Source organism: Ovis aries, chromosome 23 (genome assembly GCF_016772045.2).
Source record: "Ovis aries strain OAR_USU_Benz2616 breed Rambouillet chromosome 23, ARS-UI_Ramb_v3.0, whole genome shotgun sequence".
NCBI classification, from domain to species: domain Eukaryota; kingdom Metazoa; phylum Chordata; class Mammalia; order Artiodactyla; family Bovidae; genus Ovis; species Ovis aries.
Genome location: NC_056076.1, coordinates 32,792,327 through 32,817,547, shown reverse-complemented (window position 1 = coordinate 32,817,547; position 25,221 = coordinate 32,792,327). Strand labels below are relative to the sequence as shown.

Sequence of the window (25,221 nt, the reverse complement as noted above, 5' to 3'; positions counted from 1 at the left end):
ACCTTCCACTGAAAAAGGACTCTGCAGGTGTGACTGAGTTAAGGGCCTTGACTTGGGGAGGTTGCCCTGGATTATCTAGATGGGTCCATTGTGATTGCTATGGTCTTTATAAAAGGAAGGGAGGAAGGTCAGAGAGATCAGAAGTCAACTTGCTGGCTTTGAAGACGGGAGGATGAGGCCTCGTGCCAAGGAATGCAGGTGGCCTCTAGAAGCTGGAAATGCAAGGGGGCAGATTATCTCTACAGCCTCCAGGGGAACACAGACCTGCCAACACCTTCATTACAGGACTTCTAACCTTCAGAGCTGAGAGAATAAATCTGCATTATTTAAGCCACTACATTTACGGTAACTTCTTTTGACAACAATGGGAAACTATTATAGGAATTCTAAGTTAGTATTTAAGATAACGTGGTATTGAAAGAAACAGGTGAAGGAGATGAAGAGGTATAAACTTTCACGTGTCTAGACTTAAGCTGACCGTTAAAAAATGTGCAGAAATATCAAATCACTATGTTGTGTAAGTAAGTGTTAGTCGCTCAGTCATGTCCAACTCTTTGCAACTCCAAGGACAGTAGACTGCCAGGCTCCTCTGTCCATGGGATGTCCCAGGCAAGAACACTGGAGTGGGTTGCCATTCCTTTCTCCAGGGGATCTTCCTGACCCATAGATCGAACCTGGGTCTCCCACATTGTGGGCACATTCTTTATTGTCAGAGCCACCAGGGAAGGGCATCCCTGGGCGGGCAACAGGAACTAACACAGTGTTATAGGTCAATTACATTGCTTCAAGAGCAAATAAACCCACAGGAAAAGCTCAGATTTTTGGTTACTGGAGGTGCAGAGAAAGGGGAGGGAGAATAGATGAAAGGAGGTTTCAGAGGTACAAACTTCTGGTTACAAGATAACTAAGGATGTGACATAGATCAGGATAAATATAATCAGCACCGCTGTATGTTATACATGAAGTTGAGAGTAAATCCTAACTTAGAAGTACCATCACAAGGAAAAAAAATTTTTTCTATCTCTTTAATTTTGTACCTTATGAGATGATGGATGTTCCCTAAACTTGTGATAATCATTTCATGATTTAGGCCCCATCATTAAGCTGTATACCTTTAACTGACAGGGTTGTAAGTCAATTATTTCAATAAAACTTGAAGAAAAAAATAAAGGGGAGGGGGGAGAAACTGTAGGTGAAAAAATATCTAAACCAAAGTTCTGGAGATGGGTACCAGAACGAATCAGGAGGAAATGGCCTTAATTAAAAGGGAACACTTCTTTTGTAACAGAAGAGAAAGAGGAAGTGGGAACGAAGGCTAATGTGTAGATTACAGTGAGAAGATGAAGTCATTCCCAAATGATGGCTTTTATGATCTCAGTGAATTACGTGGCTGGGTCACCAGCAGGGGAAGACTTCAACCCGGGTAGCCGACTCGCAATTCTAATAGAGTTCTACATTGCACCAAAGGATTCCCAAGATTTGCGGCAGGAAGGAGGAGGAGTGGCCCAAGAAAGGCTACTACGTTCAGGCAAGTGTAATAAAACTCAGGTGGGTCACACAGGGCAGGGACCTGTCACTGCTCGCCTGTCACTCAGGGCAACAGTCCCTCTCCCTCATCTCCTCCAGCCACGTGGAACACGCGGACTCAGCGGGGCGCGGACTCCACGCCAGGATCCTTCTCAACACAGCAACCCAGCAAGAGGCAGGTACTGCAAACAGCCCTGAACTGGCACTTGAGAGGAAATTCATTTTCTAGTCCTGACCGAGAGACTGTAGTTCTTTTTATCTCCTTCTCCCCGAGGAGACGACTATGGAAACAAATGTTAAAATACACCCGAGAAGCGGAAAGATGAGAGCATCCCCTGAATGTCTATCAGGCAGAGAATGACAGAAAATTCTGCTCAACCGTATCACTGACTTTCACGGAACCTTTAACAAGAATGAGCTAGAGTTGTAGTACTGGTGGGAAATATACTGGTGTATTATTTCCAAAATACATTGTAACATGAAAAGCAGACCCAGGACAATTACATAGCTACTTCCACTCACCATTAAAAAAAAAATAACAGCATAGATACACAGGCACATATACATGGGATTGCTTTAAAAAGGTCTGCAAGAGAGTGTATCAAGCTGTTAACAAGAACCTCTGAGGAAGCGTGCAATTAGGATGAGGGATGAAGGGAAAATTTCACTGGTCACCACTATAAGAACTTCTCTCTTGAACTGTTTATAACACGATCTTTCTTAAAAATTAATTTCTTTTTAAATGACGAACGCAACAAACAAAGCTTTACTGTATAGCACAGGGAACTACAGGCAATATCTTGTAATAACCCATAGGAAAATAATTTCAAAATTAATATATGTATATATGTATAACTGAATCACTTTACTGTGCAACTGAAACATTGTAAGTCAACTAGATTTCATAAAATATATATATTAAAAAAAAGATTATCAATGATGAGCAGCTGAAGCATGTAGGTTCTTTTACATTCACATCTCTTTCTGGATATCCGAACAGAAGGAACACAGGGGATAACGGTACAGGATGTGGCAGAGGACAGACGGGAAGACATGTCAGCAGCCTTAGTGACTTCTCCCCGCTTCCCCCAATCAGGCTAAAAGCCTCCTTTAACCCCGCCACTCATTCCACTGCTTTCAAATCTGATTTCTACTTTCTCTTCCCAATTTGAATCACTATTTTCACAAATACCCCATCTAATAGCCATCATCGTAGTCGTTACAATCCGTTCTCTAATTATTCCCCAATCAGGTTGTTAGAATTAGCTTTCCCCCATCTTTTGATCATGTCACACTTCTAAAATTAATGTTCCTGTGTGCTCTGCTGATCTTCTGCAATGAACCTCTTCTCTGTTAAGTCCACCAACATCACTTTCCTTGTCCTGTATCATCACAGCACTTTAACTTCCTTAACCAAACTTTCTGTAGCTCTCATTTCTGTGACCTCTCACTGCGCTTCCTGTGGTTTCCTGTTAGGAATGTGCCCCTTAACTCCATGTCCACTGAGATCAGCTGCCACCATCAAGTTCTCTGAGACCCAGCAATTGCACACGTTCATCTACTAAATAAGCGCTTAATTTCCTCACATAGAACTGTTCTCAGTCTCAGTCGTCTCCAGCCATCCCCTCCAGGATTCCTTCCATGACTCTACCCACATCCACCTCAAATTCTAAAGGAAATTCATAAAAAGTCAAAGCTACTCAGCAGTACCTCCTCTTGAAAGTCATTCTTAACCCTTCACATACATCGCCCATTTTTTGAGTACCTGGTACCTGTCAGGCTCTACTGAACATACGAACTCATTTAATTCCAACTCGACTCACTGCAATGGAAACTGTAATTATCCCCATTTTAAACATGTAAAAGCTGAAAACCAGAGAGGTCATGGGATTTGCCCAAGGTCACACAGCTCACACCAGTGTCAGAGGCAGGATTTCAATTCAGAGGATCTGGCTTTAAAGCCCCTGCCTGCTGCCAGGGTGCTACACTGCTCTGAGGCCAAGGGAGGTTCTTCCTTTTCTCTGTTCCAGGTACACTGTGGCCTCACCTCTCCCTTCGGCACCCAGCATACCATATTCCTTAACCAATTCCATAACCAATTCTTCCTTATCTGTGTCCTTTACTCTTAGACCTCTCTGAGGATATAAACCATCCACCTCTCTGTCCTTTAACAGGTAATAGCACCTTGTACCAGGAGGTATTTAACAGTCAGTGAATAAAATAATAAAGCAGATTCACAGCCCTCTGGCCCTACTGGAGCACAGGCTGTCAAAAAGGCAGACTCAGTGACGACTTCTGTTTCAAACTTTCGGGCTCCTGCCTTAAAAAAAAATCACACAAAAAGTAGGTCATTGGGGAGCTGTAGCAATACATTTCCATCTGTTTACTCCAGGGAACTCAAGGTGACATCTACCTTAAAACAACATTTAGGTGGTCAACTGTGAATTACCAAAGACCCAGATGGCGGGGTTCTAGAATTACCTGACAGTGCGTCATAGAACTCGTCCTCACTAAAGATGCTCAGAGGCGGGGAACCTTTAACCAGAGACTGCTCTAATTCGTGATGTTCAGTGGCTAGAGTCGCCAGCGCTTCTGATAAAATTTTGTTTTTTTCTTGTTCCTGTTCCAATTTAAAATTCCTCACCTAGAAGAAAACAGATAATACAAAAAAAAGACTTCAGAGTGACAGGAGAGACAGACTTACTCAAAAGGATGTGAAAATAACTCACGTTAGACCCAGTTCAATTGCAACATCAGGAATGAAAACAGTGGTGCTACATACGCACGCTTGAAAGAGCAAAATTACTAAGCTAATTTTGTTCTTCCCGTGGGGACTCTTTTCATAACAGCTCCAGCCAATGCAAATAGATTAAGAAAAAGCAAACAAATTCAGCCCAAGTGATCAGGACCTTAGTAGAAGGACATCAGTCAATTTGAAAATCATATAAAAATTTATTTTAAATAGTATTTCATTCAACATTAATCAAATTAAACCAGCTTTTGAACAAAATAAAGAATTAAAACTGTTGTAAATATTAAAATGTGAACCACATCAAAGATTAAGACATAATCCTCCGGTTTACTCTCAAAAGAGTTGGTATATCAAATAAAGAGAAACAAGAGGCTAGGTAATGACATTTTAATTACCATTTTCCAATCCAGATTTTGATTCTGGTTGCATATTTTACCTTGAGTTTAGTGAACAAAAGTAAATAAATAAAAGATTATAGAGAAGGCAAAGTCATACTCCTTTGATGATATAATCTGTTCTTCCTATCTAATTCAAGAGCTTCTGAATTTGAAGTTAATTAAAGCCTTCTAAAATTTAAGTAGTCTAATTCTCATATAAAATAGCAGGTACCAGATTCAGTATGAACAGTTTCATCCACTCTTGTATTAGAACTCTGAAAATCACAGCTACTCCATCAACTCCCTCAATTTCTAGGGGTCATGTGGGTCTTTAGACAGGAGTTGGAAGAGCTGGGATCCACCTAATCTCAGATTTCTCTTGTGCCTGTTTCTTTACCTATAAAATCAGGATTCTACTGCCATGGAAGAGTCTCATTGGTGGCTTCAACTTAGTGGTCTTCAAGAAAACAAAAAGAAAAAAATTCAACAGCACAACCTATTTCTCAAATCTCAACGCATGAAATCCAATGTTTCAGGAAGCAGCAGTGCATAGGAGGATGCTGGGTCCAGATCGGGAGCCTCTTGGACTTCTCCCTCCAGGCCCAAAGCCAAGGGCTGTTCCAACAATTCGGGGCAAAATTAGGGTGACCTCCAAAACCCCCTCCAGTCAAAACGCCTGCCCCTGGGTCTTCACCCTGGTGACTTCTCCCCACAGCTCCCAGCTGCGCTCTGCTGAACTCCGCTCCCACTTCCTGGCCTCTCTCTCAGTCTCCTTCCTGTGGTCCCCAAGGACACAGCATCTTCCTCCACATTCTGACTCCACAGTCACACGTATAGGGACAACGCTCCAAGAATCCTGGATATGACTTAAAATATAGCCTTACCAGAAAATGCTAAGTGTGTAATAAAAACAGAATTAAACCCTCATTATTTTGGTAACAGCTCTAGTCCTTGGGTACCTTAGTATTTATTATCATTATAGGAACATACTTATTATTAGAATTACAATAATGAAATATAAACAGCAATAAATGGTAAGCAATAATGTGCAGAGAAGACCCAGAAAACAGGAAAAAATTAAATAGGTATATAATTATAATTTTTAAGAAACTGAAAAATACATGCAAATGTTCCTAGAATCTAAAATTTTATATCCAAGGAGGAAATACTCTTGGTATAGCTGAAATCAACCTTAAAAAAAGCTGTTTTTCCTCCACTTGACCAGGCAATTCATTTATCTATAAATAAGGACTACAGAATTCATCATAATATCCAAAACAAACCCTTCTTTAGATGGAAAAACATCAGCACTGCTGCAGATTCCAAAAAATGCCATTGCAGATTCAAACTCTTTCACCCCTATCCACTCCTCTTTCATTAAGCTTAGGTTTGTTTTTTTTTAGCTGCTCAAGTATCAAAATGCAAATGTGCTACTGACAATGTACTGTTCTACATAGTGTTTTAAAAAGTGTTAGTCGCTCAGTCGTGTCTGACTGTTTGCAACCCCGTGGACTGCAGCCCACCAGGCTCCTCTGTCCATGAGATTTTCCAGGCAAGGATACTGGAGTGCGTTGCCATTTCCTTCTCCAACTGTTCTACCTAAGAATCAACTAAGTTACCTCTTTTGGGTAAAAAATATGTAAGTTCTAGTTTATTGATTTTATTGTTAATCTCTTATGATGCCTACTTTATAAGTTAAATTTAATCACAGGTATATGATTATGTATGTAATCATATGTATAGGAAAAAACAGTACATATACACATTATTCAGTAAATCCAGTTTCGGGCATCCACTGGCGGTCTTGGATCATACCCTCCCCAAGGATAAAGGGGGAAACTACTATAGTTACTGAAAAAAAATTGGTTTTAATGCTTTAAAACGTCTATGTTAAATTTAAATACCTGAACTCAATCCCTAGATTTCAGAAAAGGGACAAAATAAATGATTGAGGCTCCAAAATATCAAGTTCTCCCAACAAGATTATACTCGAAATCCTGATCTTTTTATCCATGAAAAGCAAACACACCTGTATTCTGCTGCCTCAACATCTGTTCTCAGAGAAGACGGTCTTCAGAGAAGGAGGGAAAGGGGTGAAAACAAAAGGTGGAGAAGAGGCTCTGACCACAGACTGGATTTCACCTCGCTATTATCTGTCAGCTGATCTGAGGACACATGTATTAGTTTCAAGTCTAACAGGATCTGCGATACTGAAGTCATGTTACTCTCAAACTTCCTGCTGAATGGCAACACCTCGCCATCCGAAAAAGGGATGCAGCTGAGACAGCAGGTGTGCGTAGCACAGAAACTGCACTAGGGAAGAGCTGCAAAGAAGCACCTAAAAACATACTTCACTGGCATGGATGCTTTTTGGTCAATCAGATCAATCAGCTGGAATAGTCAGCTGGAACAATCCAAATCTAACCCCGCTATAATCTCAGTAATTCAGAAACACTGGGAGGATACCTGCACTGGAAATAGTGTAAACTACTCATCAAGCCATGCAGAGTGTAACTTCATAAAATCCTCGTCTTACTTTCCAAGTCTGTCTCCAAACTCTCATTTGCTAGTTGAGCAACTGTGGTGTGAGATAAACAGTACCTGCATGCAGTCCCTCTCTGCAGTTCTAAGTGCTGCTCTTCACCTTCGTGTGTATCAATTCACGCACACGGATGACTCAAAGGATAACTACCCTATTATTGTTCAAAGAACAGATAACTTCACAAAATTAGTAAAACCCAACATGCGCTTATAATTTAATTAGACCATTTCCAGCATATGGACATTTTCTTTTTCAAATTTCACATAAAATTCACGCCCTCAGCCACTCTGCCACAACATAAAACCAAGTAAACATAAATGTCAAACTTTTTATTAGAAACATTTAAGAACTGAATCATCACACATTTAATAGTTACACATTATTATCAACTATTAGTAGACACATTGCTCTGTGTCTTCAGTTCCTTCAGACTAATGCACATTCAAGCCTTTCCAATAATCTCCAAAATCACCTTAACACGACCCCTCTTTCATCTTACTCAATTTCATGCTGGCAGAAGAAACTCACAATGAATACTTGCAAAGTGTTCTTCACTCCATCAGTGAATGGATGCCAACAAAAGAATTCAGAGTTTTAAAAAGCCTTGGTGCTAGCCAGTGAATATACATTTTATCAACTTCTCCTATAAAGCACCCTGCTATTTACCTATGTTCCCAAGAGGTTAAGCCAGGCAGAGGCAATGATTAAATCTGGCAAAGACACACCACTAAGTGGGAGTAAATTATTAGTATTCAGAGAACACCATGTCCAATTATCCAATTATAGGTTAGGTGACATTCTGGCTCTGATGATCAATCTAGTAAAGCTCTTTCAACCGGCTACATTCCAGTCAGTTAACAGCATCAGTCAGTCAGTTCAGTCGCTCAGTTGTGTCCAGCTCTTTGCAACCTCAAGAACTTTAGCATGCCAGGCCTCCCTGTCCATCACCAACTCCCAGAGTTCACCCAAACCCATGTTCATCGAGCCGGTGATGCCATCCAAGCATCTCATCCTCTGTTGTCCCCTTCTCCTCCTGCCCTCAATCTTTCCCAGCATCAGGGTCTTTTCAAATGAGTCAGCTCTTCTCATCAGCTGGCCAAAGTATTGGAGTTTCAGCTTCAGCATCAGTCCTTCCAATGAATATTCAGGACTGATTTCCTCTAGGATGGACTGGTTGGATCTCCTTGCAGTCCAAGGAACTCTCAAGAGTCTTCTCCAACACCACAGTTCAAAAGCATCAATTCTTCAGTGCTCAGCCTTCTTCACAGTCCAACTCTCACATCCATACATGACTACTGGAAAAGCCACAGCCTTGACTAGACAGACCTTTGTTGAAAAAGTAATGTCTCTGCTTTTGAACATGCTATCTAGGTTGGTCATAACTTTTCTTCCAAGGAGTAAGCGTCTTTGAAGTTCATGGCTGCAATCACCATCTGCAGTGTTTTTGGAGCCCAGAAAAATAGTCAGCCACTATTTCCACTGGTTCCCTATCTATTTGCCATGAAGTGATGGGACCAGATGCCATGATCTTCGTTTTCTGAATGTTGAGCTTTAAGTCAACTTTTTCACTCTCCTCTTTCACCTTCATCAAGAGGCTCTTTAGTTCTTCTTCACTTTCTGCCATAAGGGTGGTGTCATCTGCATATCTGAGGTTATTGATATTTCTCCCAGCAATCTTGATTCCAGCCTGTGCTTCCTCCAGCCCAGCATTTCTATGATGTACTCTGCATATAAGTTAAATAAGCAGGGTGACAATATACAGCCCTGACGTACTCCTTTTCCTATTTGGAACCAGTCTTCCATGTCCAGTTCTAACTGTTGCTTCCTGACCTGCACACAGGTTTCTCAAGAGGCAGGTCAGGTGGTCTGATATTCCCATCTCTGTCAGAATTTTCCACAGTTTCTTGTGATCCACACAGTCAAAGGCTTTGGCATAGGCAATAAAGCAGAAATAGATGTTTTTCTGGAACTCTCTTGCTTTTTCCATGATCCAGCGGATGTTGGCATTTGATCTCTGGTTCCTCTGCCTTATCTAAAACCAGCTTGAACATCTGGAAGTTCACGGTTCATGTATTGCTGAAGCCTGACTTGGAGAATTTTGAGCATTACTTTACTAGCGTGTGAGATGAGTGCAATTGTGCAGTAGTTTGAGCATTCTTTGGCATTGGTTTCTTTGGGATTGGAATGAAAACTGACCTTTTCCAGTCCTGTGGCTACTGCTGAGTTTTCCACATTTGCTGGCATATTGAGTGCAGCACTTTCACAGCATCATCTTTCAGGATTTGAAATAGCTCAATTGGAATTCCATCACCTCCACTAGCTTTGTTCGTAGTGATGCTTTCTAAGGCCCACTTGACTTCACATTCCAAGATGTCTGGCTCTAGATGAGTGATCACACCATCGTGATTATCTGGGTCGTGAAGATCTTTTTTGTACAGTTCTTCTGTCCATTCCTGCCTCCTCCTCTTAATATCTTCTGCTTCTGTTAGGTCTATACCATTTCTGTCCTTTATTGAGCTCTTCTTTTTTCAGCATCAGCCTTTCTCATTTCTTATCACTGGATGTACAGCTATAACAGAACATACTGGCTTCAGACTGAAATACATCTTAAATACAAAAACATCTAATTTTACCTCTTAGATAAGGAATTACATTAAGACTTATTTCTGTGGTTAGAGGACCAATGATATGCTGACTTTTCTCTGCTGTTGCCACATTGCTGTTGAAAAGTGAGTCTGGTCCTTTACAGCTGGGTAAGGGTTCTGCCAGGTTTCCTTAGAGGTTCAGTGGTAAAAAACAAACAAACAAACAAAAAAAAAACCCCACCTGCCAATGCAGAAGACACAGGTTCGATCTCTGGGTCGGGAAGATCCCCTCGAGTAGGAAATGGCAACTCACTCCAACATTCTTGCCTGGGAAATCCCATGGACAGAGGAGCCTGGTGGGCTATAGTCCATGAGGTCACAAGTCGGACATGACTTAACTGAACAACAACCACAAAGGCTCTTCTGCTTGTAGAAGATGACAGCGTTGCTGGAGGTGGGAGGCATAGCGCTCTCATGTGACCTCAAGCAGAGGTTATCTAGGTTCATAGCTAGGCTGAATCATGCTCTCAGCCCAGGAAAAGTAAGATTTGATCTCATGTCCCAGGCACCATCAAGTATGGAAATACATCTTCAAGACTGGATGGTAGACACGCACTTTGTTTTACAGATTTACAAAGTGCCCTCACACACATTAGATTTTAGCATTTTCATTGACTTTCATGCCCTGCTTCTACGCTATCTCACCAATGCCTCTCCAACTGCACAAATTTTTTTATGTTTCTCAAGCCCTTTCCCCCTCTCCCCCTGCCCCAGTTCTCCTCTTACTAAGAAAGACATTTAAAAATAAAGAAGTATCAGCGGCCAAGCAGATTTGTCTGATGGGAAGAAATTCAGATGAGGGAGTATATGGAAGGAAGGTGTGGGGAGGGGAGGGGGACTGCACAGACCTTGCTGTGCTGTGCTTAGTTGCTCAGTCGTGTCTGACTCTGCAACCCCATGGACTATAGCCCACCAGGCTCCTCTGTCCATGGGGATTCTCCAGGCATCAATACTGGAGTGGGTAGCCTATCCCATCTCCAGGAGAACTTCCCAACCCAGGGATCGAACCCAGGTCTCTTGCATTGCAGGTGGATTCTTTGCCATCTGAGCCACCAGGGAAGCCCCAAAACACTGGAGTGGGTAGCCTATTCCTTCTCCAGTGGATCTTCCGGACCCAGGAATCGAACCGGGGTCTCCTGCATTGCAGGAGGATTCTTTACCAGCTGAGCTACCCAGGAAGACAATAGATCTTACAGATCAATGTGAGAACCCCGGCTTTGACTCTGACTGACATGAGGAGCCATTGGACAGCTTTGAGCAGAGAAGTAATGTTACTTGATTTACATCTTAACACAATCTCTTTGATAAAAGCTGAATAAGAGACCTGGAGGGGAGGGCAAGCTTAGAATGAAAAAGATCTTTAAAAGGCTACTGGGACAATCCCAGTAAGAGATGGATAACAGCAATGGAGGTGATGAGAAGTAGTCAGATTCTGCATGTATTCTGAAGGCAGGTCTATGGGATGTGAGACAGGGTCAAGGATGACTCCATAGTTAAAGAGAGAGTCATCTTGACCCAATGCAGGAAGACTACAGGAAGGACCTGGAACAAGCAGGAACTCATACATGGTAAGTGGGTGGTATCATCAGGCGTTCAAGGGCAGATGTCATGTAGATAAGTGAAAGAAAGTGAAATCGATCAGTTGTGTCCGACTCTTTGCAGCCCCATGGACTGTAACCCACCAGGCTCCTCATCCATGGAATTTTCCAGGCAAGAGTACTGGAGTGGATTGCCATTTCCTTCTCCAGGGGTTCTTCCTGACCCAGGGATCGAACCTAGGTCTCCTGCATTGCACGCAGATGCTTTACTGGCTGAGCCACCAGGGAAGCAGATCTTCAGGGTCAAATTCCAGGCTGGAGATACAATCTGAGAGTCCTTCGCAAATAGATTATGTTTTAAGCTGTAAAACTAGATAGAATCACTAAGGGAGAAAGTGAGACAGGCACAGGAAGAAATCTAAGGACTGAGCTTTCCCTCTGGTGGGAGACACAAGAAAGAACCGGCAAAGGAAACAGACAAAAACAGGTGGAAGGTGGGGGGTTGAGTGAAGAAAACTCAGGAGTGTGTGCTAATTCTAGAAGCCTAAACAAAGTACTAGAAGGGGGAACAAGTGATTATGTTGAACACTGATGACAGATCAAATAACATGAGGTCTAAGAAAAGCCCTCTAGATTTGATGATGAGGAAGTCAATGGTGACCTTGACAAGGACAGGTTTAGCACAACAGTGAGAGAACACTGAAGACAAAGGCTTCACAGGACTGGGTCAGAAGAAATGAGAGGGGACTTGGAAAGGGCAAGTACGGCCCATTCTTTCTGCTAGAAAGGAAAGGAGAGAATTGGGGCAATTGCTGAAAGGGGGTGAGGGTCAATAAGGCTTTATTATGAAATATATGCCAGCGTGTTTCTACATCTATGGGAAAGATTCAACAAAGGGGAAATTAATGATATAGGAGTCAAAGGAGAGAACTGCTGGAATAAGGCTTCTGAGTTTGCAAAAAAAGGATGGGATCTAATCCATACGAGTACAACTGGCCTTCGCTAAGGCAGGACAGCTCATCCTTAGCTGGAGGAGAAAAAAGCAGCATGTATGTGTCCAGATGCAGGTTTCCTCAGTGGTTCAGCAGCAAAGAATCCACCTGCAATGCAGGAGATGCAGGTTTGACCCCTGGGTCGGGAAGATCCCCTGAAGGAGGAAATGGCAACCCACTCCAGTATTCTGGCCTGGGAAATCCCACAGACAGAGGAGCCTGGTGGGGTATGGCCCATGAGGTCGTAAAAGAGTTGGGCACGACTAAGAGACAACACAGCATGCGTCCAGATGCAGACAGGTAGGTATGTGTAACCGAGTGTTCTTTTAGAGGTTCCTTTTGTCTTGGTGCACGTAAGAACTGAAGAGAACAGGAAACAAAGAGGTCTTCAACCAGTAGGTCCCAGTATATGCCTTACACACAGCATTGAAAAGTGCACCCTGAGATTTCAAAGGAGATCAGATCCAAGGCCCTCCAAAGCCTCATTCACACTCATCTGGTCAACCCAACACAAAGCAGCTGTTCCAGCATTTTCCCTTTGCTTACAGGAGACCATGGCTTGCTCCTGGCACTGTTACATGCTCCGTTCTTACTGGCACTACCGTGTTCCTCAATCTGGCTCCAGCCAACAGGAAAGGAAACTCTGCTGGGAATTGCCTCTATACTTCTTTGCCCTTCAGCCCTGTCTTGGGAATGAAGGAGAGGGTGTTATCTTCTTGTTGACTTACTGATAAAGCTCTAAGTAAAATGACTGCAGTGGAGCTTGGTAATTGCTAATCATCTGTTAAATCCATTACTCTCAAATGTATCTTCAGACATTTCAAATCAAGGAGGAATTGTGCAATAACTGTGTAGTCCTACATGTAGGACAGAGCCCAGTAACTAGTCACTCAAGCAATGTAGTAAATAGATGAGTTTTAAAAGCAAAGGCTTAAGATACTCGAATTAATATAAACCCAGAATATTTGATAGTTATTTTTGTCAGATTGATTTAAAAATAACCTCTCATAAAAATAAAACCAATGGGAGAATAATGCTACAGACAAATGACCATACGTCTAAGTTGACGTTTTACATGTTTTTTTTTTTTTAAAAGAAGAAGTAAAAAAGAAAAATGTCTTCTGAAAGAAAAGTACCATTCACTTCCATGGTATGCCACCAACAGCAGATTCAATACACATGAACTTCACTCCCTTGCTCAACAGTTCTGGCATTTAAAATAACTCGGTACAAGTAAGATCTCATAGTAATTTTCTCTTTCAATTGCAAAGCTGAGTCAGTTGATACTGTAACAGTCACATAAGGAACTACAATAACCAGTACTTTCCATAACTAACATTTTACATTCTAGAAGTTAGCACTTACAGAATTACATTCCTAAAAGCACCACATCAATGTATAATCTCCAAATTATTCTAGTTATAGTGCATTAAAAATTTCAAAAGGTTTTTACGTATCATGTAAATTACAGAACAGGATGTTAAACTGCCATGTAATGGCATGTATTAAACACACTGCAAACAAATTCAGTGTAATGTCAAAAATCATTGCTGGCTCTATGAAAATGGTAAAATTCCAAATCAACCTACTCAATAAAAGTTCAGGAATTTTAAAAGGCCTATTCTTTTAACCATGTCTCTTAAATTCTCCATTAAATAGCTGTTCATGAGTGTATTCCCTAAGTGCCCAGAATGGGTTGCCTATGACATGCTCAACAGTTAACTGCTGAAATAGCATTTTAAAATGAAGAAAATTCAGGAGTGCAGTAACAGGAGAAATAGACGGGGACTGACGCAAGGCAAAACGACTTTTATCATAAAATCTCTTTAACCAGTATTAACAAGTATTATTTTTCACAGTTTATTCCAGAACCAATCATTTAAGTGAGCAAAAATGTCTCTTAAAATCTGTGTATTCTTAACTTCAGTATAAGAGTTCACCTAGCCAAAAAAAGAAAAAAAAAAAAGGACTTCATAAGCATTTGTGTAAACAATGGTTCTGCTTACACAGGGCTGTTACTGTGTCTACAACTGATAAAGTACATGCATAGCATTTTAGTTTTCAAAAGGCACTTTTACACACTGTTAGAGTTCATTAAATCTTCCTAACAACACTATGAGGAATGCATATATGTTTAAACTGAAGATCATCATGTTTAAGTAACTTGCCAAAGGTTAGCAGAAGAATACAAAACTGAAACCAACATCTTTTAACTTGGAATCCTGTAAGCTTTCCAACCCATGGCATTGCCAATAACCAAAATATCCAATAACACTGTTGACAGCAATTCATGACCAAGAGTCTTAGAAGCAGTTGTTCAGTCTCTCAGTCATGTCTAATTCTTTGCAAACCCATGGACTGCAGCATACCAGGCTTCCCCATCCTTCACTGTCTCCCAGAGTTTGCTCAAACTCATGTCCATTGAGTCGGTGGTGCCATCCAACCATCTCATCTTCTGCTGCCTCTTCTTGGGCCTTCTATCTTTCCCAGCATCAAGGTATTTTTCAATGAGTCAGCTCTTTACATCAGGAGGCCAAAGTATTGGAGCTTCAGTATCAATCCTTCCAATGAATGTACAAGGGCTGACTGCCTTTAGGACTGACTGGTTTGATCTCCTTGCAGGCCAAGGGACTCTCAAGAGTCTTCTAGCGAACCAGTTTGAAAGCATCAATTCTTTAGCACTCAGTCTTCTTTACGGCCCAACTCTCACATCCATACATGACTGCCAGAGGGCCTCACATTTTTGGGTAGATGGGATTACTATACTGATGGGCCAGACAGATGAGGGAGGGCAAGTAGAGCTGCCTGGACCACAGCAAAGCACTTGTTATAAAACCATCCCTTGGACTCCTGTCAGGAATGACATCACTATAAAATGGTGAGATTGTTACATAGACTAGGAACCTGACTGCAATCACACCCTCCAGGAGAAGGGTTTCGTTTTTTTAAAGATCTCTTCTGTTCCTAACCTGCTTAGAGCTAAGATTCTCCACTATGAAGAGTGTACCTAGAGCAGCTGTAGAGCTGACTTGGTTTTTTATCAAAAAGCCCAGTTTCAGCCCCAATCTACTGCCTCAAGACAAAAAATGAACAAGGTCCATGTACTGTGATTTCTCCCAATATCTAGTGTCCTCTTCTTCCTTAGTAAGAAACCCACTTTGTTAGCTGAACTCACTGCCCTGCATCTTCTTAAAAATTTTTTTATTTTATGCTGAAACATGGTTAATTAACAATGTCAGTCAATCCTAAAGGAAATCAGCCCTGAATATTCATTGGAAGGGCTGTTGCTGAAGCTCCAACTCTTTGGCCACCTGCTACAAAGAGCCAACTTGTTGGAAAAGACCCTGATGCTGGGAAAGACTGAGGGCAAAAGAAGAGGGCAGCAGAAGATGAGATGGTTGGATGGCATCACCAACTCAGTGGACTTGAGTTTGAGCAAACTCCAGGAGATAGTGGAGGTCAGGAAAGCCTGGCGTGCTGTAGTCCACGGGGTCACAAAGAATCAGACATGGCTTAGCGACTGAACAAAAACGAACACCATCTTAAACTCTACTGCTCAGTCTTTCTGGCAGCTGTGGCCACATGACTAAGTTCTGGCAAAGATGGAAGTAATTTAAGGAATTCACCGGGTCTCCTTAAAGGGAAGGGCACAGTCCTATTTTCTGCTTGCTTATCTGTTTCCTTCCTCCTAACTAGAATTTGGTATTTGGAACAACCCCCAACACTTGAAACTGCCATGTAGTGTTTTTTCAAAAGCACCACTAAGTATTCTAATGCGGCTTCTGGATAAGAATTGCCAGTTTAGGGGCTTCACTGGTAGTCCAGTGGTTAAGAACCTGCCTTGCAATGCAGGGGACCTGGGCTCAATCCCTGGTCCAGGAAGATTCCACATTCACGAGGCAACTTTAAGTCTGCGAGCCACAACTACTGAGCCCACATGCTGCAGCCACCGAAGCCCATGCACCTCGAGTCCGTGCTCCACAGCAAGAGAAGCCACCGCAGTGAGAAGCCTGCACACCCCAACTAAAGAGTAGCCCCAACTCAAGGCAACTAGAGAAAGCCCGTGCACAGCAAGGAAGAACCAGTGCCGCCAGAAGATTAATTTTAAAAGAAGAACTGCCAACTCAGGAGAATTCCAATTTAGTTAAAAAATATTTGCTGGGCACGTACTACTATATTTCAAGGTAGGGTTAGGGATACAAAGTAGAAGAAGAGATTGGTGAATCCTTGGATAGTTTATAGTCTGGAAGGAGAAAAAGACAGCCGCTTCACACTCCTGCCCAGTACACCTATTTAAAATGCAAACTCAGCATTACTGTTAAGCTTTTCAATGGTTCTTTATTTGCTTTCCCTTACAGTCTCCAAAGCGGAGTGTGTTTATCCATGAGACATATGAATATTAGAAAGTCTTTTATATTTACTTTTGTAAAAAATGCTAGACCATATGTTACATATACAGATACGATACAGACAGACTGACAACGGTGCCATCACACGCACCTCCATGGATCACCTGGTCAAGGGTCAAGTGCAGGATACCCAGTAACTTCAGGGAAGAGTGGTGACCCCCCTCAGAGGCTGACCAAAGTGCCTGCTTTCAGGGTATCGTGACGCACACCGCACTTCATGAGAGCATGGTTACAAGGATTACAGACTGTATTATCTAGATTTAGTTAAGTCACAAAATACAACCACAGCATCAAGACCATGCCAAAAAGAACGCCAGACTGAAGACAATACTAATGATGGTAACGAAAGGAGCAAAGAGAATAGAGCAAAGGCTTCTACTGCCGGCGGGAGCTCTTTGCCAGCTACCCTGGTTAAAAAACAAAACAGGGCACATATAATCAGATGACAATAAGCCAGTTCTCCAGGAGACTATATGAAATATGGATGTATGTAGATATATGTATAGAAATCTGGATGTGTGCAGGTCACCGTCTATTTATGGGTTGTTGGTGGCACTTGTGGTAAAAAACCTGCCTGCCAATGCCAGAGATGTTAGAGTCTCAGTTCAATCCCTGGGCTTCCCTGATGCCTCAGTCGGTAAAGCGTCTGCCTGCAATGCAGGAGACCTAGGTTCAATCCCTGGGTCAGGAAGATCCCCTGGAGAAGGAAATGGCAACCCACGCCAGTACTCTTGCCTGGAAAATTCCATGGATGGAGGAGCCTGGTGGGCTACAGTCCATGGGGCTGCAAAGAGTCGGACATGACTGAGCAACTTCACTTTTTGTCTTTCGATCCCTGGGTTGGGAAGATGCCCTGAAGAAGGGAATGGTAACTCATCCCAGTATTTTTACCTGGGAAATCCCATGGACAGAGCCGCTTAGTGGGCTACAGTCTAGAAGGTCGCAGAAACAGATGCAACTGAGCACGTATGCACGCATTATCTCTTGAGATACAAACTAAGAAGCACATGAAGTCATGACATTTTTATCATTTAAAATCTGAGCATCCAGCAGGTGAAGATACCACTGAAGAAATCTGAGGAGGTTTATTTACAGTCACAAGACATACAGAAGTTTTAGGCTTTAAATTTCTTCACTAAATGTAATCAAATATTTAGCAGTCTTTTAATGGTTTTTAATAGAAAAGACAAAAAGCTACATCATTTGAGAAAACACTTATTCTCAAAGTACAAAAAACAGCAGACAAAGAACAATGTGATGAAAAATTCAGATATATTCCTTTGTCAGAAAATACTGCTGTAAGATAGAAAAAACTGCTGAAGATATTTAGAAAAACAATTTAGTGTGGGATATTTGCTCTATAGAAAATTACAGCTGCTTTGAACATGTCTTGGCTAAACCATGTTAGAGTAATGAACTACAAGAATTAGGTTATTGGTTTTTTTTAAATGAACCTCTAAGGGGAAAATGTATCAAAGAAGATATATTTTCAATAATAATTAAATAAAAATGTTTTATGGGAAAAGTGTGTATATATATATATGTGTATATATATATATATAAATGTAATATCCTGATGAAGCCGTTATTTTGACCTAAGGTTTTTACACAACCACCCAATTTTAAAATGAGCAAAGAACTTGAACAGACTTTTCTCCAAACATATACAAGTGGCCAACAAGCATAAGAAAAGAGGCTCAATATCTTTAGTCATTAGAAGAATGCAAATCGTAACAATGAGGTTATCATTTTACACCCACCAGGAAAGTAAGTGTTAGCAAAGATGTGGAAAAATAGAATCTCTGTGCCCTGCTGGTGGGAATGTAAGATGGAGCAGATACTGTGGAAAACACTGCAGTGGTTCCTTGAAAAAGCTAAACATAGAATTACCATATGACCCAGAAAATTCACTCTTAGGCATATACTCGAAAGAACTGAAATGTGTCCAAACGAATACTTGTGTAAAAATGTTCAGAGGAACACTATTCACAATAGCCAAAAGGTAAAAACAACTCAAATATCCATAAAGGGATGTAGGAATAAGATGTGTTACACACATACAATGGAAAACTATTCCACCATAAGTGAGAAATTCCTGATACACGCTACAGTGCACACGATGCCCGAAAACAAGCTGGAGAAGCAACACTAAGGGTCACACGTTGAATGATTTCATTTCCAGGAAATGCCCCAAACCGGCAGATCCACATAGACAAACACAGATCAGTCATTTTCATGGGCTGGGGGCAGGACTGGGGATGGGGAATGACTGCTTAATGGGTACAGGGTTTTTGTTTTTGTTTTAATTGGAGAATGATTACTTTACAACATGTTGGTTTCTGCCAAACAACAACATGAATCAGTCAGAGGTATACATATGTCCCCTGCCTCTTGAACCTCCCTCCCACTCTTCTCTCCATCTCATCTCATCCTCAGGGTTCTATTTTGAAGTGATAAAAATGTTTTGAGTGACAGTTGTACAACACTGTGAATTACCAAATGCCACTGAATCTTATGCTCAAAATAGTGAATTTTATGCTACATAAATGCTGTAACTTTCTGAAAATTAAAAACTCAAAAAACCCCCACAAAGATGCATTTCCTATACGATCCAGCCATTCTACTTGCTCCTAGGTATTCACCTAAGACGTTATGAAAGGGTATGCCCACACAAAGATGTGCAGTAAGCCAACACCTGGACACAATTCAAACGTCCATCAAGAGGTGAATGAACTGTGGTACGTCCATAAAGTCGAGTACTGCTCAGCAATAAAAAAGAATGAACTATTGCCATGAGCAACAACTCAGATGGATCTGCAGATAATTAAAGAAGCTGAACTTCCACCATGCCCACAAAGGTATGAGTCCACATACGTAAAATTCTAGGATGTGCCTACTGAGCACTAATTAATTAGGGACAGAAAGCTAACCAACAACTGCCTGTGAACAGGAAAAGAGGGTGAGGTACTACTAAGGCAGGAATAAGCTTTGGGGAGTAACACAATTATTCCTAATTCTGAAAGTGATGATGGTTTTACAATGTTAACATGCCATCAAAGCTCACTAAACTACACTTTAAATGTGTGCGATTAATTGTACGTCAATTACACCTCAATACAGCTAAAAATTGAGCATATTTAACAATGGCATAGCGAAAAGACCGCTCACTTAGTGGCAATGGGAATTTAAAATACATTTCTTACATACTGCAAAGAATATGTATGACAAAGAAAAATACTCTGATACTATGGAAGACAATGAAGGATATTAAACTGCACTGTATACTGTATTTGTGTTATTTGCCAATGAACGGACCAAGACCAATCAAAACTTCCTGCCTGTAGTTGCCAGGTTCTAGTGTTTATATTCTTGCCTATACTTTACAGAATTTTTTATGTCTTTTGTGTATCTCATAATTTCACAATAAGCAAAATATCTTTACGTGTATCTATTTATGAAGTGATGTTTGCAAACTTTTGCATCAGATTCACAAATATGAAAAATCTGTATTTGCATCAAACACAAAATGATGCTTACTTATAAGGTATTCTCCAATAGTGCAGTGTGCAAGGCTCTCTTAGCCATCTACTATAGGAACCCAATCTGAGATTCTGTTAAGCACACTTTTGCTTCACCATGGCTGCAAAGCTTCTACCTAAAAATAGCTTACTCTTATATAATCACTCACCACAGATTTATATATCTTATGTATCCTTGAAATGCATTTCTCTTTTTAGAGATATGCCACCAGAGGTAAACAATCATTTTTAAAAGCGAAGAAGTTAAATCCTAATCTAAACAGTTCTTATTGTTAGATCTTATTCCAGGGCTCTGTAGTTGAGAGTTCTGTTGATGAAAACAGAAAAAGTTATAAATAGGAGAAGAAACACCCTATTGACTCTTAATTTTTTAAATGAACTTTGAGAGATTACTTACATGCAATGAAAAATCAAATTTTAAATGCACAGTTCAGTGAATAGTCACAAACGAATACCCTATGTAACCAGCACCACTATGAAGATATAGACCATTTCTCTTTGCTCCTTCCCTGGGGTCCCTGCCCCCCTTTACAGTCACTCTCCCTGTTCTTCCCAGGTCCAGTTCTGGCAACCACTGCTCTGATTCCTCTAACTCAGGCAATAGAGTTGTCTGCTCTTGAACTTCAAGTCAATGGAATTATGCACAGTGTACTCCTTGTGTGTGGCTTCTTTTGCTCAGTAGAATTTCAAAGTCACTCATGTTGCTGCAGGTATGAGCCGTTCTGTCCTTTTCACTGCTGAGGACTAATCCACTGCAAGGCCATGCTACCATCGCTGACTCCCTGTTTCTAATGCCTTCAGCTCTGTTTCTGGAAATACCTTTCCACATACATGCTGAACACCATTAAGTCCACAGAATTTTGATGGTTTATTCTGCTTTGACGAGTAGTTTTCATGGTTCTCAAATTGGGGGTGGAAGGGATGATACATTGGAATCACAACTAAATAGGTTTTAACTCCATCTGAAGAAAACATTTTAACACATTACTGACCAGAGATGTATTACTTACAATATGTCTTTTGTTACACAGACTTTATTGTCTGGAGACTATTCAGTATTTATTTACAAAACAAATCGCCAGCCACAGGGGTCAGTTTCTGCAAAAATCCCCCAGTCAATAATGAGTTAAGTAAAATAGATAGCCAGTGGGAATGTGCTGTATGACTCAGGGAGCTCAAACCTGTGCTCTGTGACAATCTAGAGGAGAGGGATGGGATGGGAGGTTCAAGAGCCAGGGGGCACCTATGGCAGATTTATGCTGATGTATGGCAGAAACAAACACAATACTGTAAAGCAATCATCCTCCAATTAAAAATGAACAACTTGTTTTTAATGAATCAAGTGTCTTAAAGCACTGCTTCCCAAGTTTTGCAAGTCCATGGGAAACAGATAGGGAAACAGTGTCAGACTTTATTTTTTTGGGCTCCAGAATCACTGCAGATGGTGACTGCAGCCATGAAATTGAAAGAAGCTTGCTCCTTGGAAGGAAAGTTATGACCAACCTAGATAGCATATTCAAAAGCAGAGACATTACTTTGCCAACAAAGGTCCATCTAGTCAAGGCTATGGTTTGAGAGTTGGACTGTGAAGAAAGCTGAGGGCTGAAGAATTGATGCTTTTGAACTGTGGTGCTGGAGAAGACTCTTCAGAGTCATTTGGACTGCAAGGAGATCCAACCAGTCCATCCTAAAGGAGATCAGTCCTGGGTGCTCTTTGGAAGGACTGATGCTAAAGCATCAATACTTTGGCCACCTCATGCGAAGAGTAGACTCATTGGAAAAGACTCTGATGCTGGGAGGGATTGAGTGCAAGAGGAGAAGGGGACGACAGAGGATGAGATGGCTGGATGGCATCACCAACTCAATGGACATGAGTTTGGGTGAATTCCAGGAGTTGGTGATGGACAGTCCTCTTGCCTGGAAAATCCCATGGACGGAGGAGCCTGGTGGGCTGCAGTCCATGGGGTCACTTAGAGTTGGACACGACTCAGTGACTTCACTTTCACTTTTCGCTTTCATGCATTGGACAAGGAAATGGCAACCCACTCCAGTGTTCTTGCCTGGAGAATCCCAGGGACAGCGGAGCCTGGTGGGCTGCTGTCTATGGGGTCGCACAGAGTCGGACACAACTGAAGCGACTTAGCAGCAGCAGGGAGGCCTGGCGTGCTGCGATTCACATGGTCGCAAAGAGTCGGACACAACTGAGTGACTGAACTGAACTGACACACAGCAGAGACCAAGCACCTGGTGTAGGGTTCTGCCCAGTGGAAGGGTTGACAAGATCATGACTCTTAAAGCCACTACTTGGAAAGCTCTGTTTAGTTACATTTAAAGAATACACATTCTTGTTTTAATGACCAATATTGATTTTTGCAAAACAAAAACCTTATGAGCAAGTAAGATTCTATATAAAATGTTGATTAAGCAATCAAAGTGACTGGAAAAATTTTCAAAGTCTTACAACAATGAACATGGATTTTAATTTTCCCTACTTCAAGTGCACTTAAATCTTTCCCTGATTTTTTTTCTTTTTTTTCAAAAGAAAAAATGAGCCATGACTGAACCGGGGGCGCCCAAGCACCCCTTCCCAGCAGAGTACAGTCCAGCTTTTAAGGAGAGGGAAGTCGATTCTCGCTCGCACTGTGCTGTCAGGCCACAAACATTCATCCACCACCTACACCATGCCAGGCATTCCAGGCTGTGGGCATTGGCAGGGAACACAGCGGACCAAAGTACCTGCGCCACACAGCTTCCGGTCTACCGTGGGGAGACAAACAGGTGAAGGCGGGAAACACACGGTGTGTTGAGCGGTGGAAACGCTAAGGACAAAATAAAGGCGGGAGGGGGAAGGCAGCCCTGGGAGCCAGGGTGTCCAGAGGACTCACCGGGCGACCGGGGTGAGGGAGAGGCAGGCAGGCGTCAGGGAAGAGTGCTCCGGGAGGGGAGGAGCAGCAGTTCCGAGGTAGGAAGGGGCTCACCAGTGAGTCTGCGGCACAACAGGAGGCCACTGTCCTCTGAACAAAGTGAGCTGGGTGAGACGGCAGCAAAGGAGAGGCCGGAGAGGCAGCCTCACCCCACAGGGCATCGTACGGGACCCATGCCAGGCTCATTTCTGGGGGACATGTTTTCAAGACAGTACCCGCAGGGGCTCCGTGAAGAGTAAGAAGGAAGGGTCTGGAAAGGCTGACACACGAGTAACTGCGGAAGGAACTTGGAGATGTCTGGGGTGAGGAAAGGAGGAATGTACAGGATGCTCCAAATACCAGAGGAACTGTCAAGAGAAGTAGTTCCTTTTCAGGGCTTCCCTGGTGGCTCAGAGGTAAAGAATCTCTGAGGAGATTGCAGGAGACTAGGGTTCGATCCCTAGGTCAGGAAGATGCCGCTGGAGTAGGAAATGGTAACCAGCTCCAGTATTCTTGCCTAGAAAATTCCACGGACAGAGGAGCCTGCCGGGCTACAGTCCATGGGGTCGCGAGGAGCCAGACACGATGGAGGGCCTGAACAACAACGACAAACCCTTTTACTTTTCTGTGAAAAAGTGGCAGAGCACAGACTTGAAACCATGCATTTAAAAAGGAAAAGAGAAAAGGAAAACCTCATCTTAATTTTTTAACTTTCTAGTATTCATCATTTTCCTACAGTGGAATGGGTGGCCCTAAAAGATTATCCAACTGTAACAGCGGTAGTAGCACCTAGAAGAGCAGGAGCTAACCTCTAGGTATGTCTTCCGCGTGTCAGAGGTGGTAGCAATAAATACTTGGTGCGCTACCTCATGTGACCCTCCCACAATCCTATGAAGTACGTTTCATTAATTATGAGGCAACTCAAGCTCACTGAGATGACATGACCCGCCAAGGATCGCAGAACCAGTAAATGATGGAGCCGGGCTCAAACCCAGGTCTGTTTGACTGAGGCTCCAAGCCTGTAACCACTGGCACCCACCACCTGTATGCCCATCAGTGGCAGTGTTTACATGGCATGTAAAAGTACCATCTCGCTGGCAGGAAGTTGGAGATGAGATTCTTGCAAAGGGAGGAAAATTAGCCTCTAAGATCCCTTTTTATAATTTTGTGGTTACATTTTCCCAAGTTTCCATCTTATTTTTAAAATATTTCTTTGACTTCAGAGTTTATAGAAATTCTGTATTACTAAATATGGCTAAAGATTAAATAATAATAATTTCACTACAGAATATGTTAAATTCCCAGTCCAATTCTAACACTTTAGAATTATCATGCTCTGGTCTTGAGTAACAAATGTTACTTGATTACATTTATTTGATTACTTCCCTTGCACAACTGAAGGTAGGCCTGACTTTTCTCAAGTACAGCCAATCCTTGCACAATGCAGGGGTTAATCCACTGTTACTTATAATCTGCTTTCCATATCCAAGATTCTTTCACATCTGCTGATTCTACCAACTACAGACCATGTAGTACTATAGTATTTTCTATTAGAAAATAATGGGAATCCATGCAATTTAAACCCACGGTGTTCAAGGGTCAACTGTGTATCAGTTTCCTTGTCTCTTTTATATCTTCCATGATTCAAACATATCTTCGCTTTCATTTTCCTATGCAGACAAAATTATTTTCAACTGAGCAATTATCTTCTGAAATACAAATCATCAACATTTAGTATCTAAAGTACAGAAAGATACTATTAAAGTAGAATACACATACCTGGACTTAAACCAAAAGTCTAAAGTCCATGGAAACCTTAAGAATCATCCCTGGTTTGTGTGGCTGTTTTTTACTGGCTGGAGGAAAAAGAATTGAGAGCGTGCACGCATCCTTCACCACACGTCAGCCAGGGCAACTTCTGAATGGTTTGACAAGAGGAAGCCTACTGCTCTGAAGGGCAATTATGAACCAATGTAAGAAGAGAGTCTGGCAACCAT

General features: G+C 41.9%; 1 protein-coding gene across 5 annotated transcripts in view; it reads right to left on the bottom strand.

Moving 5' to 3' along the window:
* Positions 1-25,221, bottom strand: part of OSBPL1A (oxysterol binding protein like 1A) — a 221,838-nt gene that overhangs the window by 83,901 nt on the left and 112,716 nt on the right. For 4 of the 5 annotated variants that reach the window (XM_004020467.5, XM_012103464.4, XM_027960780.2 and 1 more), the window contains one exon: positions 4,009-4,171. The exons of the other annotated variant lie outside the window; for it this stretch is intronic. In XM_004020467.5, coding sequence (XP_004020516.1) covers positions 4,009-4,171 — 163 coding nt within the window. The remainder of the gene's footprint in view (positions 1-4,008; positions 4,172-25,221) is intronic. 5 annotated transcript variants of the gene reach the window in all.